General features: G+C 32.2%; 1 protein-coding gene across 1 annotated transcript; it reads left to right on the forward strand.

The window, feature by feature from the left end:
• The first annotated feature begins 4,936 nt into the window (after positions 1–4,936).
• LOC130974593 (homeobox-leucine zipper protein HDG11-like) lies at positions 4,937–11,147 on the forward strand. The gene is made up of 9 exons (XM_057899462.1): positions 4,937–5,055; positions 6,790–6,907; positions 6,993–7,184; positions 7,704–8,249; positions 8,571–8,672; positions 8,763–8,978; positions 9,053–9,233; positions 9,546–9,904; positions 10,722–11,147. Exons 1-9 carry the CDS (start codon positions 4,937–4,939, stop codon positions 11,145–11,147), a joined length of 2,259 nt encoding a protein of 752 aa, XP_057755445.1.
• The last annotated feature ends 4,484 nt before the right edge of the window (positions 11,148–15,631 follow it).

Below are 15,631 nucleotides of genomic sequence, written 5' to 3' on the forward strand. Positions count from 1 at the left end.
TCATGCCGCATCGCATATGCATCTAGCCACTCGTCGAGTCTCTCTCTCTCTCTCTCTATCTATCTCTCTCTCTCTCTCTCTCTCTCTCTCTCTCTCTCTCTCTCTTTCTCTCTCTTTCTCTCCATAACCCCGTCAGTCTGTCAGTGCGCTTTTGCATCACCTCACCTCTCCTTCGTTTGTCTCGCTGTCCATCTCCCCTCTTAGCCTTTGCATCATCGACGTCCTTCTCAGATCTCTTCTCAGTGGTGGAACGGTAATTTTAAATTCTGAGTGGTGGTAGACAGCTTCTCTCTCTCTTTCCTTTTGTGAATTGCTGATTTGATTGCTTGGTTTTACCAATTCAACAAGCACCTTTGAAGTTGTTTGACCTAGCACTTGCACAGATTCAATACTGAAATTAAAGAAAATTGAATAAAAGTTTGGTCTTGTTGTTCTGCTAATGCTTATTATTAGTTTTTATTTTCGATAATTACTTTGTTCTGTGGTTGCTATGGTTTTGCTCCCACCAAGCTGAAACAAGTTTCGATGGGGCGTTCAATTTTTGTGAAGCCTTACTAAGAATCTTCAGGAACGTAACTTGGTGGTTGGATTTTGTTTTATTAGATTGTAATGAATGATTTTGTTGTTGTTCTTGAATTTAAATATTGTATTATTGTTGAATATTGTGAATTGTTCTTGTTGGTACTTCATTAATGGCTTTTTTGTGGTTCCATGTTCCTCTATTAATGGCTTCTGTTCTTTTTCTTTCTTTTTTTTTTAATTTTACAATTTTTTTGTTAGAGCTAATTTAATCCAAAATTTTAAGATTTAGGTCAAAAGGACGATTTTAAAACCAAGTTAAACCTTAAGAATGATTTTATAAGCAAAAAAAGGTTTGTGACAAAAAAATTTTCAGCCTATACCTTAAAGACCAAAATCGTATTTAACCCACTGACTTTACCCAAGCTATTTTATATGCTATGCCTTCATAGTCTTGCTGTAAACCCCGCTAAAATTGGCAAATAATTAGCTAATAAATTGAATTTTAAATAGAAAAATTCAAAATTCAAAACTAATATCAAAATAGGATAGAGCTCGTAAAAATGAAAATTTTGATATAAATTTCAAAAAATTTGACCTAAAGTTGGACCTGATGGGCCGAACCAGTTGAACTGGGGCCCAAACTGAACTCGTGGGTCCAACCGGACCCATAATTAAAAGAAGCAAGCAGCTTCTTCTTCCCCATTTCATGCAGCAACGCAAAACAGATTGGGGGAGGGAAGAAGAGCTCTCAGACCCTCTTCAACCTTTGATCCACTATAACTCTTTCGTCCGAGTTCCGATCGCTGCACTGTTTGTGGCCACGCGTCCAGCGCGTTGATCTCTACATTTATGTCGGATCAATTTTACTGGTAAGCTCCCTCTTTGTTCCAGAATCTCTATTCCTTTCTATTCTTGGATTTGAAATCCTATGGTGAGATTCTTCCCAATTCGATGTTCTAGGTTTGATCTAGCTTACAGGAGTTGTTGGGTTTGAGTTGCTACGCGTATGGGTGAGGTAAGAATGCCCTAAACCTTAACTCAATTTTAATTTCATTAGGTAAAATATGAATTTGGAGTATATATGTGTAGTAGGTGTGAATTAAGTTCATATATATGCATTGGAATTAAATTGGGAGCATTTGAAAGCTTGTTGGTGATTGAAGTCAAGACTTGGGTTGGATTCTCAAGCTTGTGAGGGGTTGTGATTGTGTTTGTGTGGCTGCCTTGGTCCAAGCATGGTGATCGGCCAAGGTATAGTTTAGGTTTCGCGCGTTTAACATTTAACGTGTTGTGAAAACGTAGGTTAGAAAGCCATAAGTTAAGGTTAAAAGGTTAAATGTATTAAATGGTTGGCTTGTGATGATGTTGGATAATTATATGATTGAGTTTAAATTAAAATTTATGAGCTTGAGTTGTTGATGTTGTGGTATGTATGCTCTTGGATTTATTTATGATGGGTTGGTGTTTGTTAATAAGGAGTGGTTATATGAGTTGATGGATATATTATATATATATATATATATATATATATATATATATTTAAACTTATGAGCTTGAGTTGTTGATGTTGTGGTATGTATGCTCTTGGATTTATTTATGATGGGTTGGTGTTTGTTAATAAGGAGTGGTTATATGAGTTGATGGATTAATATATGTAAAGGGTTGTGTTAATGCAAATTTGTGGTTAAGGCTATTGGATTTAATTTGAATTTTATATGGAATTTTAGATATCGTATGCTGCTGTTGTTTTTTGGTTTTTAAGCACTGCAGAGCAGTCAATATTTCTCCTCTGTTCATGAGGCTAGTTAAATAAAAAAATTGTGATTTTTAGTTTGTTAGAAAGCTTATTCTGAGCTGAATATCTGGACATAAAGTTTGCCCAATTCCGAGTTCATTTGTTATATTAAAAACAGAAAAGAAAATAGAGTGTCGAATATGTCTTAGTGATAGTCATGGGTCTAAAAAGTCAAAGATTAATCTTCTTGTTATGTGATTGATTTAATGTTAGTATTGGGTTGATTTTAAAATTATTCGATACTAAAAAGGTTGAGAAGAGTTTGATAAATGGTTTGGTCAGGACCCGGAAAGGGTAAACGTGATGAATTATAAGGGAATGATGCGAAAGCTAAATGAATACATGTTGTTATGGCTATAAAGAACGAATGTAAGAAAATGATGATGATAAATGATGAGATTTGGGAATGACTGTGTGTGGCCGAAATGGTCGATATGGCAAGTTGAGGACGGAAGTTCCCTCTCTTGTCGTGATGCAGATGTGGAAAAGGTGAAAAGACACTCTCCTTCGTATTGTTTCTCCCACATTCTTCTCTGGTTGCAAGGTGGAAAGGCACACTCTTTCGATGTGGAAATGCACTCTCCTTCGTATATCCTTCAAGAGAAAGTGGAAAGGCACACTCCTTCGATGTGGAAAGGCACTCTCCTTCGTTTATGATCCTCCTGGAGATGCGCAACCTAGAGACCAATGTCTGGGTTAGCTACCAGATGTGTCGGGTTCTGGCAAAATAACCGACACGTGAGCTCACGGCCAGTAGGATAGACATTCATCATATGCATATGTGTGCTTTGTTTGCTATGCCTTAATTGGGAATGCCTAATTGATATATATCACCTGCTATTTGTATATTTGCTACTTGTATTATCTGTTCATTACTTGTGCTTGAACTTGTTTGGTTGTTTGTTCCTGTTGCATTATGGATGATGGAGGGATGGAGGAAATGGAAAAATAGTTTGGTGTTAGGTGTGGATTGAAATTGAGTAAGTTAGATAGATTTAGAATACCTATCCCTGTTTATGATTTTTATTTAGTAATTAAGTTGGATAATTGAATAACGGAGTTCTAGGATTGCCTATGGCATTCCCAGGACCTTATTTATTATACACATGGCACCTTTACCATGCTGAGAACATCCGATTCTCACCCCATACTGTGTTGTTGTTTTCAGATGCAGGTTGATAGACTCCTCGCTAGGCATCTGGAATCTTAAAGCGGAGTAGTTATGGGTCATTTTGGGTTTACTGTTTATATGTATATACTTATGTACTTAGCCTGCTCTCCAAGAAACTTGTTATTTTTTCCTCATAGAGGTTACAGGAGATTTAGGGTCCTTTTTCTTTATTCTGGTTTTTGGGATGTTTGTATATGTATGTATATATATATTCTCCGGCCAGCCTTGCCTTCGCAGGTTGAGTCAGGAGCTAGTTATATTGTATTCTTGGCCCTCTTTTCTCTCTCTTGCTTATTTATATCTTGAACTTTTAGGTTTCTTAGCACGCAGGTAATTTTTTCCCGAGTGATGCGCTTTTTATTTTAGAAATTTCGTTTTACCCATTTTTTAAGGCTCCTAGTTTATTATATTCATTCTATTATTATATATATGTATTTTATTTTTAGAGGTCGTAGCGCCTCACCACCTCTTTCTACATCCTAGGCTTTGTGTGGTAGGGTGTTACACTTGCTACTCTAGTTGTCGACTAAGCTCTATGTAAAATAGAGAGATATGCTTTTTTGGATCTGTCACATTCGCAGTAAAATGATCATCAAATTTTATAAAGAGACCAATTTTATGTAAAACATGTCATGAAATTACTTCTTCCAAAAATTTAAATTGATAGGAGAAGATACATGAATAGTTATCCTTCAAGCAAGATGTTCTTTTAAATTTTGCATAGATTTTTACATAAGCTTTCTTTCTCTTCTTTATATTTTTGCCTTATGCTAAATTTTTTTTTGGGTTCAACGAGAATCGAATTTTAGGCGTTGCCGTCATAAAAGTTCTAATACCATATCATAAAATCACTTTTTACAAAAGATTAAATTTATAAAAAGAGACACATAAATAATTTTGCGTGTTATAAGACACATTTAATAGAATAATTTTTAAATAAGGTACTCTAACAATTAACTTTTTTTTATTTCCAAATAACTGTTATGCTTAATTGCAAATGAATTTCATTTTCTCCTTTAAAAATATTTTATTGTATTACTTTTTGTCCAAGAATTAATTGCTCATTATTAGATTTTTTTCCTTTTCTGTATTATTAATATTTTGCCTTTTCTGGCCATTGACCCACGAAGGTTATCATAACCATGTGTAGCAATTCATTGAGGTGTCCTAATAGATTACTAATCAGTAGTAATTCATATATATATATATATATATATATATAACATGTGTAGCAATTCATTGAGGTGTCCTAATAGATTACTAATCAGTAGTAATTCATATATATATATATATATATATATATATATATATATATATATATATATATATATATTAAACATAAGATTATGCAGAATAGTCCCAATCACACAGAATTAGGGTAGAAACTAAGAGAGAAAAGAATCTACCACTAGGAAATTGCAAGTGTATTTTGTTATCAAAGTTGAAATATGAGTTCTTCAGTGACAGGAGCTGCTGGATCTGGTGATGATGGAAGAAGTAGTAACAACAAAGGAAAAAGACCTGCCTACAAACGCCTTACTTCTGCTCAAACAGCTAAACTTGAAAAGTAAATTGCTTATATCTTGTTTATCAATCTTTATCGTTACTTTTAATTATAAAAGTAAAATATGCTTTTTGTTTTTAACGTTTTCGATTCTTTTTTAATATTTATAACGCTTAATTTCGTTCAAAAAAATTGCAAACGTTAAGAAGAAAATACATACTTTATCTTAATTATAATCATAATTATTTTTGTGTCGTCTTCTCATTATTGTTGTTTTTATTGCGCATGCAACGACCCGGTACGCCCCAAAATTATGTGAATCTCTAATTAAATTTACTCTTTCAACCAGAAGTCCAAAACTATGAGGAAAGAGAAATAATGTTCAGAGACAAAAGAATCTGATTTTGTCAGTAATTATTGTTTTGAGATATAGATTTGATTAATTACGCCGAAATATTTGATGCCGTACGGATTTTCTGTTTTCTCAAAATTAAAGGATCAAAGACCCAAATGATGTAACTGCGTTTGTTTTTAAAAACAGGACAGAACATGACACTGAGACAGAGACAATAGAACGGAGACACTAAAAATTATTGTTTGTATATTGTGTTTGGATACGATGTACAAGACACTAATGTAATGTCCAGTATTATATTTGGATACACATGGACAAAACTAAAATGTTATATGAAATGACTAAAATAATCATATGATTTCAAATTTTCTACATCAAGTACAAATTAATTTAATAGAGAATGAGAGTACGTAGCAGTACAGACGAAACTTGAAAAAAATGTTTGAAGAGACAAAAAATTTTAATAAAAAAATATATAATAGTATTTATATTAAAATAAAAATTATAAATATATTTATTTTATTTTTAAATTTATTATTAATATGTAGGAATACATATGGTTAAGTAATAACAAAATAGATCTGAGTTTGATTAATAAAAATTTTGTTTAGGTTAATAAGTTAAATTAATTTTAAATAAAAAATCAATTTTAAAAAAGAATCCATTTTTACATGAAAAAAATAGTTTTTGCACATAAAAATCTATTTTTATTTAGAAAACTAATTTTTTTATCTAAAAACTGATTTTTCTTTAAATTATATAAAATCAATTACAACTTATAAATTATTTTTTAGCATTTTAAAAGATCAATTTTACATTTAATAATATTTATTTTTCAAAAATTTTAAGATTAATTATAGAAAAAATAAGAAGGGATAATAGTGGAATAATAAAAATATCTATAGACAAAAATGGAAACAAAATTTATAAAAAAGTCCGTGTACACCCTTCCAATTCCCGTATCCATCATTGTCCTTCGTATAAGAGTGGACACAAAATTATAAAAATTGTCTCGGTTCCGTGTCCATATCTCTACTTCCAAACACATTTTAAACATGTACTGTCCATGATGTCTCTGTGTCCTGTTCTCGAAAACAAACGCTACCTAATTGCCGGCAACAGGGACAACTATCTCGCTCGAGCATAAATTACACGACCAGATAATCAGCATAACGAATAAAATTTAAAATACTTCAATAAATTTAAATGTAAAAAAATAGAAATAAATCTAAATATTTATGTTCTTTTTGGATTTTAAAAAATTACAAATTAGCTTTAGCAAATGTTTTTATGGTGTAACTGTAATGATGATTATTTATATTCAACGAATTTTTTAAATTAAAAATTGTGTAAATCCTCAACGATCTAATTAGCTTGTTCCTTGTTAACAGTTACAGTTATGAATATCTCTTAACATCTCAAGTTTTTTTTTGGGAATCTAGGTACATTATTGATTGTCCTCATCCTGATGAAGCTCAACGAAGGCAACTTGCTGAGGAGGTTGGGATTGAGCCAAAACAAGTCAAGTTTTGGTTTCAGAATAAGAGAACTCAAATAAAGGTGATTTTTCTTTTTTCTTTTCTTTTTTTTAAAGTCTCAAATAAAACTTAATCATCTTACATCATATTACAAACATAATTTTCAGAATCAACATGAGCGAGCAGATAACAATGCTCTTCGGGCTGAGAATGAAAGGATACAAAACGAGAATCTCCTAATGAAAGAGGCACTTAATAATATACTTTGCCCTTCTTGTGGGGGCCCACCTGCCGCTGGTGAAGACCATGAACACTTCATGCAGAAAATGCTTCTTGAAAATGCCCACCTTAAGGAAGAGGCAAGCCTAAACTCCTTCAACACATCCTCTTTTCAACATGTTTCGGTATCGAGAATTATTAGAATTTATTATTTTGAATAAATGATAATTTTTATTTATAAAAGATTAAAATATTGATATATGTACTCATATTAAATCGAAGCTAAATTTATATTTATGTAAGATGTTTTGTATGTGATAAAAGTATTCTATTTTTAGAGAGTTAAAGTGTCACATAAAATACTTTTTTTACATAGAAGATATTTTATATAAGTACAAATTTAGTTTCGATCTAGTATAATTAGATATGTAAATATTTTCATCTTTTTATGAATACAAATAATTATTTATTTTTATTATTTTTTTATGATTATTTAATTATTAATGTTTAAAAATATGAGATAAAATACTTTTAATGCAATAATCAATTAGTGCTACCACATTTCTAAATAATAAACATAATTATTAGTTTTATAAACGAAAAATGAATAGAAATTAAAGTCGGAATTAACTATCCTTGTTTGTGAATTGGTATTTCAGCATGGGAAAATATCAAACATTCTTTCAAGGTACTTGGAGAAAGAGGTGCTACACCCTGAAGATATAGAGCAGCTAAACGCAATTCCCAACAACATAGACATTGCGGGGTCATCATCAACAACACCACTGTATGATTTCTCAGTTGCAAATGGAACCTTGTTGAACCAACAACAAGGGGTTAGCATCAATGATGTTGTTGCAGGCCCTTCTTCTTCACTACTTCATCATCAGAACTATGTTCCACCACCAATTGTTGCTGATAACAATGATAATGGGGAACAAGGTGTGGCAGTAATGGAGGTTGCATTGGCCTCCGAGGTTGCGGTTACCGCCATGGATGAACTGCTTAGGCTTATTCGCCTGAATGAACCGTTCTGGGTTGGTTCTGCTTTTGATGGGAAGCTTGTGCTTCACGGTGAAAGCTACGAAAAGATGTTCCCTAGGGTTTATCAATTCAACGATGGAAACTCTCGTGTTGAATCATCAAAGGAATCAGGGATTGTCAACATAAGTGGGATTCAACTCGTTGATTTGTTTCTTGATTCGGTTAGCCCATTGCATACAACTCTTCTTTATATCATATAAAGAATAAAAGATGACAATGTCATATAAAGAATAGAAGATGACAATGTCATTTCACACATATTTTATTTTACGGTATAAGAAAATTATTCTTTTCATAAATGAAAATTTAAAAATTAATTATTTTTATCGGTAAAATAACACATAATTTATTGCTTGCATACAATTCTTTAAAAATGTTATACTAAAATTAGCTATTAAAATCAGTTAATATATATTTGTGTATAAATAGATGTGTTGTTTAATTTATTTCATCGTATATTTTATGAATATATGTATTTTCAGGAAAAATGGGCGAATGCTTTTCCAACAATAGTTACAAAAGCGCAGACACTTGAAGTCTTTGAAATTGGATTGCCAGAAAGTCGAAGCGGAGCCTTACAATTGGTACTAAACTTTCATTCTTCAAATTAAGAAGTGATGATGATTTGAAAGAATAATTAATAGTTATATATGTATGTATGTATGGATGTGCAGATGTATGAAGAGATGCACGGGTTTTCACCATTGGTGGCATCTCGTGAATTCCAATTCCTCCGGCACTGCCATCAACTGGAGCCTGGATCGTGGATCATAACAGATGTGTCTTTCGATTCGCTTCGAAACTACCCCTTTCGCCTTCCTCGCTCTCGCTCTTGGAGACGTCCCTCTGGATGCTTGATCCAGGAACTCCCCAACTCCACTTCTTGCATGGTAATAAGATAACATGTATGTGATTGAATCATCATCACTAATAATATATAACAATCTTGGTCACGTTGCTTTAGGTTACTTGGATCGAACACGTGGAAGTGGATGATAAGATTCAAACTCACCGGCTTTACAGAGATCTTGTTAGCACCAATGCTGCATATGGAGCACAGAGATGGATTATGGAACTTCAAAGAATGTGCCTCAGATCTATGAGCTATGCTCTTGAAAACATACCTGATCATGAATATGGTGGAGGTACTTAATTAATTTAATTTGAAGTTTACGTTAAATATATTTAAAAAAAAAAAACACATAAAAGAAGAAAAAATTTAGGGGACAGCAATTTTATTCAATTCTGCACAGCATGTAACCAATAAAAAAAAAGAATAATTTTATACTATTGAATAAAATCTCATACCATTAAAAATATTATTGATGACTATTTTATGACTACAAATTACAAAAGTTACTGTCCTAACACTCCTCATTGAAATAAAGGGAAATTAAACGATGCTTATAGAATATTGAAATGGATATAATATTGCATTTGATGAATTGTATGATCAGTGATAAATACAAATGAAGGAAGGAGGAGTGTGATGAGGCTAGGTCAGAGGCTGGTGAGGCTATTTAGTGAGAATTTGAACATGAGTGGAAAGGTGGAGTTTCCGCAGTTGAGTGTGGAGTACAACAGTGGGGTGAGGATCTCAGCTCGAAGATGCACAGAGAAAGGGCAGCCAAATGGGACCGTTGTGATTGCTGCAACCTCTCTTTGGCTGCCTCTCCATTACCACACAGTGTTTGAATTCTTGACTGATATCAACAAACGCTCTCAGTGGGATGTTCTTTTCTGCACAACTCCAGTCCACTACATTGCACACATCTCAAATGGAACTCATCCTGCCAACAATACATCAATTATCCAGGTATACATTAATTATCGCCTTCATTTTTTACTTAAACAATTTTTTTACTTTATTTCAAAAATCAACCAAATTTAAATGATTTATTTTTTAACATTTTTAATTTAAATTTAAATTTACTCCATCAAAAATTAAAATTATAATCTGTGTATATTAAAATCAGTTACTAAAATTAATCTCTAGTATAAAATATACGTAAAAAATAATTAAATTATATATATTTATTCACAAATATATAGTGAATAATTTTAATATATATAATTTTGTAAGAATTAAAAAATAGTGATCCAATTAATTAAATACTTAAATTTTAAATTCTTAATCTTTTTAATCATTAAATCTGTCAATAAGAATTAAGAAATATTGATCTAATAAATTAGATACTTAATTTTAAATTCTTCATATTTTTAATCATCAAATCTTTCAGTTATAATTAATGTTTTACTAAAATTTAATAAGAAATTAATTTGTCTAATAAATTAAAAATTAAAAATTAATTTAGTTATTAAAATTTATTAAAAATTAAAATATTTAACTAAAATTTCGTATTTTAAACATGTATATATAAAAAATTAATTATTTTTAAAAAATATATTTGATATAAAATATATATTAAATAAAGTAAATGAAATGACACTTATTTATATATATATATATATATGTAATATCTTTTTTAATGATTGATTTTTAATTTAGGTAGATCCATTTTGTACTCTAAATTTTATGGTTATTGTTGTTGTCTCAAGTTTAAGTAACTATAAACTTGATAAAACAAACAAAGTTGAAAATTATATTAATAAGATGATGGTATGTGGTGCAGCCATTCATGTCAAGCGAGAACAATGCCGTTATAATTCAAGAAAGCTTCATAGACCCAGTGGGATCATCTTACATAGTGTATGCTCCAGCTGACGTGGAAGCCATCAACGTCGCCATTAGCGGCGAAGACTCTTCCACCATCCCTATCCTTCCCTCAGGATTTGTTGTGTGTGGAGATGGCAGAGCATCAATGATGAGCAACAGCACCATTATTGCACCATCAGTTCTTGGTGGAGTTGGAAGCTATGGTTATCAGCATAGATCAGAAGGAGGGTCACTGTTGACGGTGGCATTCCAAATTCTGGTTAACACCATCACTTGTGGACCCAACCTAGTGAATATGGAATCTGTGGATTCTATTAACACCCTTTTGACTTCAACTGTCCAGAAGATTAAGGACGCTTTGAACTGCAATGCCTTGCACTGATTGATTAATATCCTTTTTTTTCTTTTTGGGAATAAATTGCGGCAGAGTCGCAGAGAGTGGTACTTTGACTGCTTTCATTGACATTTTCTTAAATAAAATTATGGAACATCTTTTTTCTTTCAATTCTCTAGTTATATGTATACACTATATATTCATACATATATTTAAGTGTTTTATTTACTATTTGACAATTACAAGGTTTAAGATTTAACTCAAATACAGCATCTTAAAGAACTAAAAAGTACCATATATTGACAGTGTGACACTCAAACCAATTTACTTTTGCAAAGCCTACTCTTAAATTTTTTTTTTGGTGACAGAAAACCTACTCTTAAAAGTTTGGATGTGTATTGCTCTTGCCCTACCAACTTATGGGCTGTGGCTTGTTATTAATAATGTACTCTCTAGCCTACTCTATTTTGGGCGATTTTTGGATCATTGAAGATGTATATGTAGTAAAAATAAAGTAAAATACTGTTTTAGTTTTAATCTTTGGGTGAATTTTATTTTGAGCTTTAATATTTAAATCGTCATATTTTTATTTCAAAATGTTTAAAATAGTATCAATGTTATTTTACCGTCAAATCATTCATTAACACTTAATAAAATTGATATACTATTAATAATACTTTAATTTTGTTAAAACTGAGTTTGTTCAACTCCTTCTCTCACCCAAAGTTGCGAAAACCGGATCGATCAATATAAATCGGTGAAGTCACGGATTTAATGGTTCACTGATTTGACCGAAATTTAACCGAAATTCAATGGATTTAATTAAATATTAAATAAAATTATTTAATAATTTTAAATAATAAATATATTAGTAGAAAAACAAGAAGTAATTTCAATTATGCTGCTAGCAAAGTTGTTATTAAAAGTTGAATAACAAACAATATCTCTTGTAATCTCAGCTTCCTGATCTTCACCACTTGATGGTTGAACTGCACAAATATTAAATGTTGATGTCCCTATCTATCTATATGTTCGTCAAAGTCCTGTGCCAAATGCATACACACTAGCTATAAGTGGCAAACGACCATTTGTTGTTATTCATACTAGTCTTGTGGAGCTCTTGACAAGAGCAGAGTTGCAGGTTATATTATATTTTTTTTCACATCTTTTTTTATTTACATTTATATTCATTGAAAATGAATAAATAAATATGCTAGTTACAAAGTAAAGTTAATTGATTTTCATATCGATCATAAAAAGTAGAAAAATAAGATGCTTTGACCTTTGAATGCACTACAGTTTCTCTCATAATTCACCTCCCAAGCTCTTCAATGCACACCACAGCAAGAACACAGCAAAAAGGAGAGGACTCACTTACTAGAATCTTCAGCGAGCACGGAAGAGCAGAGGGAGACGACCACGGCAGAATAGAGGGGGCTGGAAAAATTGCGGCGAGCACGGCAGAGCAGAGGATACCTGCGACGAAGGAGAAGGAGAAGTGACCGACCACTAATGGACGACGCACACGAATGGCTACGGGACGCAGTGGCGGTGGGCTACTCGACAGGTGATGGTGGACTGGTAGCTGCAATGGTTCTGAGCTTCTCACTTCTCAAAGAAGAGATGAGAGATGAGTGGCTGTGACTTCAATTGACAATTAGAATTTAGGTTTTCACTTCAGCACTTGTCCTTTTTCATTTTTTCTTTTTTTAATTTTTATACAAAACGGCGACCTTTTAGAGACGCATTTTCGAACCGAAAATCCTCTAAAAATTCGGATGGTTCTACCGGTTTATTGGTTAACTGCTGGTTCGACTGATTTTTTTACCGATTTTTAATCAGACGATTTTTAAGCTTATTCGGACCGGTTAGTTGACCGATTTCCGATCAATTTAGTTGAACCGGTCAATCCGATTTGATTTTCAGAACCATGCTCTCACCTTTATCCTCTCAACAAGTCCAAACTCCATTCTCCTACTCTCTTTTTTTTCCTTCTCAAACTCCTCTTGAAAAATTAATAGTGTAAAAAGAAATAGAAGAATAGAGTTTAGACTTGTTGAGAGGGTGAAGGTAGGAGACTAAAATTAAGCAAATATAGTTTTAACAAAAACATTATTAATAGTACATTAATTTTGTTAAGTGTTAATGAGAGATTTGACGATGGGATAATATTGATATCATTTTAAACGTTTTGGAATAAAAATAGGACGATTAAAATGTTAGGGATCAAAATAGGATTTACCCCAAACGTTGGGGATCAAAACAGTACTTTACCCATAAAAATATTGAGTTGGTCGGATAGTCAGCTCACTCGTCTGTTTAAACAAGTGTCGGAAATTTAAATTTTGTTTTGTATATGCAACAACTTATTAGCCAGTAATAAATCTTAAATGAAATTTAAATTCGCGATAAAATGGTATTTAGCCTATCAAACTGAAAATACTGTAAAAAAAATTTCTAACTGTTTTTTCTATGCATATGTAATGGTCTATATTGATATATTTCTATCGAACAAAAACAAAATTATCCATATATTATTATAAAAATATTGAAAAATATCTTAGTTAAAAAAAATTAAAGTAATTTTATAAAATTATTATTAATTATTTTTTCTACATTTTTTCTCTATTTCGCTAATTTTACTATATATTTTTTATTTTCTTTTTTTAATCATTTATTAAAGATATACGATAACTGAATATATATATATATTTAAATAGATAATCATTTGTCAAAAAATAAGTTTTTTAATGAAAATAGGCAATTATGAAGAGGAAAACAACTCACGTCGGTTCACTTAGTTTCATAGCAAACCTGATTATAAAGCAAATACATAAATACATTCCTGCCTTTATGAATTTTGCAATGCTCTGATACAAAAACAGTGCCTGAACCAACTTAATTCACTTTTAAAATAATATTTTCTTGAAAAGGTCTCTCTTATATTTGTTTGGAACAAAAGCTTCTTGTGACGAAGATAAAATAAGCTGGTACTACCGTTCTAACATGCTCAAGCTTAATATACGCGAAGGAATTCAAGAAGGAATCACTTTAAATGGAAGTGGAAAATTGAACCTAGTCATACATGCATGACAGCCGCCATGAGTGACCAAAATTATTATTGATACTATTTTTCATTCCGAACAAATAATACATCTATTTTGATATCCTCCAAAAACTCCAAAATATAATAGAGAGAATAATACACTTGATATGTGTTAGGGATAATAATTACGGAAAAGCTCTGCATAGGGCTTGTATGCTTTACAAGTTTATTAAACAATAAATTTAAAATACGCGCTCCTCCACGTACGTTGATTACACGCGCTATATAATATCCCACGTATATCTAACTTCCAAATTTAAAATATTTGTTTCCTTCTTCGTTTTCGTTATTTTGAGATTTGGTTGTTCTTCTTCTCGCACGTCTTCCCTCATTCTTCTCCATCGATCTTTTCCTCTCCTTTTCTCACTGGTATGTTCTTCGTTTACGTTATCTTTTTCTCTCTCTGCAACTCGAGCTTCGTTTTCTCTTTTGATTTGTTGTTTTCTGAAATCAAAGTTTGAACTCGTTTTGAAGATAATGGATCCTTCAAGCTCAGATTGTGTGATGAATCCAGGCGAAGTGGATTATGAATTTGAATCTAACGAAGTTCCTGAGGTTTGATTTACAGTAATTTGTATAGCATTGTGTAGTTTAAAAATTGCTCAACATTGTTTAATTACCTGAAATTTATAGCAGACGCTCGGGTGTAGATCAACTCTTCTTTGGGTGTATTTTAGCTATAAGTGTGGGTGTATATACACTTTACTGGTTTTTTGTTATTTTTAATTGAGTTGTTGTTGTTCAGGTGTATTATATCAGACATGATTGGGTGTGTTTTTAGTTTTTGACATGGTGTATTCTGCAGCCTGTGTATTGACAGTTTATGGCTTTAAAGGTCATTCTGTAGTTGAGTTGTTTCGGTTCGGGTGTATCATATTAGACATGATTGGGTGTATTTGTATCATATCTATGGGTGTATTCACAGTTCTGACACGGTGTATTGTGCAGCCTCTCTCGGTTGTTGATGACGAGCTTGTTCCGAAGGTCGGAATGACCTTTACCACCCTTGAAGATGCCGGAAAATTTTACAGGAACTACGCCAAGGCTGCAGGTTTCTCTACAAGAGTTCGGTGCACAAATAGGAAGGGAAACGAGATTAAGAATCAACTGATTACATGTAGCAGAGAGGGAAAATGGAAATCTAAAATATCTCCAACCGAGAAGACCAATCCGACAGCCGGTTTAAACTGTCCTGCAAGAATTTATATACACACATTGAAGGATGTCGGTTCTTGGATCATTTCAAAGGTTGTGCTGGATCATTCACACCCCTGCTGTCCAAGCAAAGCAGAGATGCTCAAACAGCACAGGGAACTAAGCATGTCCATTCGTCGTACGATAGAGAATAACGACGAGGCCGGTATTAGACCAAGCAAAACCTACCAATCATTTGTTGCGGCTGCCGGGGGTCACCGCGAGTTAAATT

The sequence above is a fragment of the Arachis stenosperma genome, chromosome 4 (assembly GCF_014773155.1).
Source record: "Arachis stenosperma cultivar V10309 chromosome 4, arast.V10309.gnm1.PFL2, whole genome shotgun sequence".
Taxonomy (NCBI): Eukaryota; Viridiplantae; Streptophyta; class Magnoliopsida; order Fabales; family Fabaceae; genus Arachis; species Arachis stenosperma.

Coding starts and splice junctions, on each gene's coding strand:
- LOC130974593 (XM_057899462.1), top strand. CDS start 4,937: ATGAGTTCTTCAGTGACAGGAGCTGCTGGATCTGGTGATGATGGAAGA. Junction 5,056..6,789: donor CAAACAGCTAAACTTGAAAA/GTAAATTGCTTA, acceptor TTGGGAATCTAG/GTACATTATTGATTGTCCTC. Junction 9,234..9,545: donor TGATCATGAATATGGTGGAG/GTACTTAATTAA, acceptor TTGTATGATCAG/TGATAAATACAAATGAAGGA.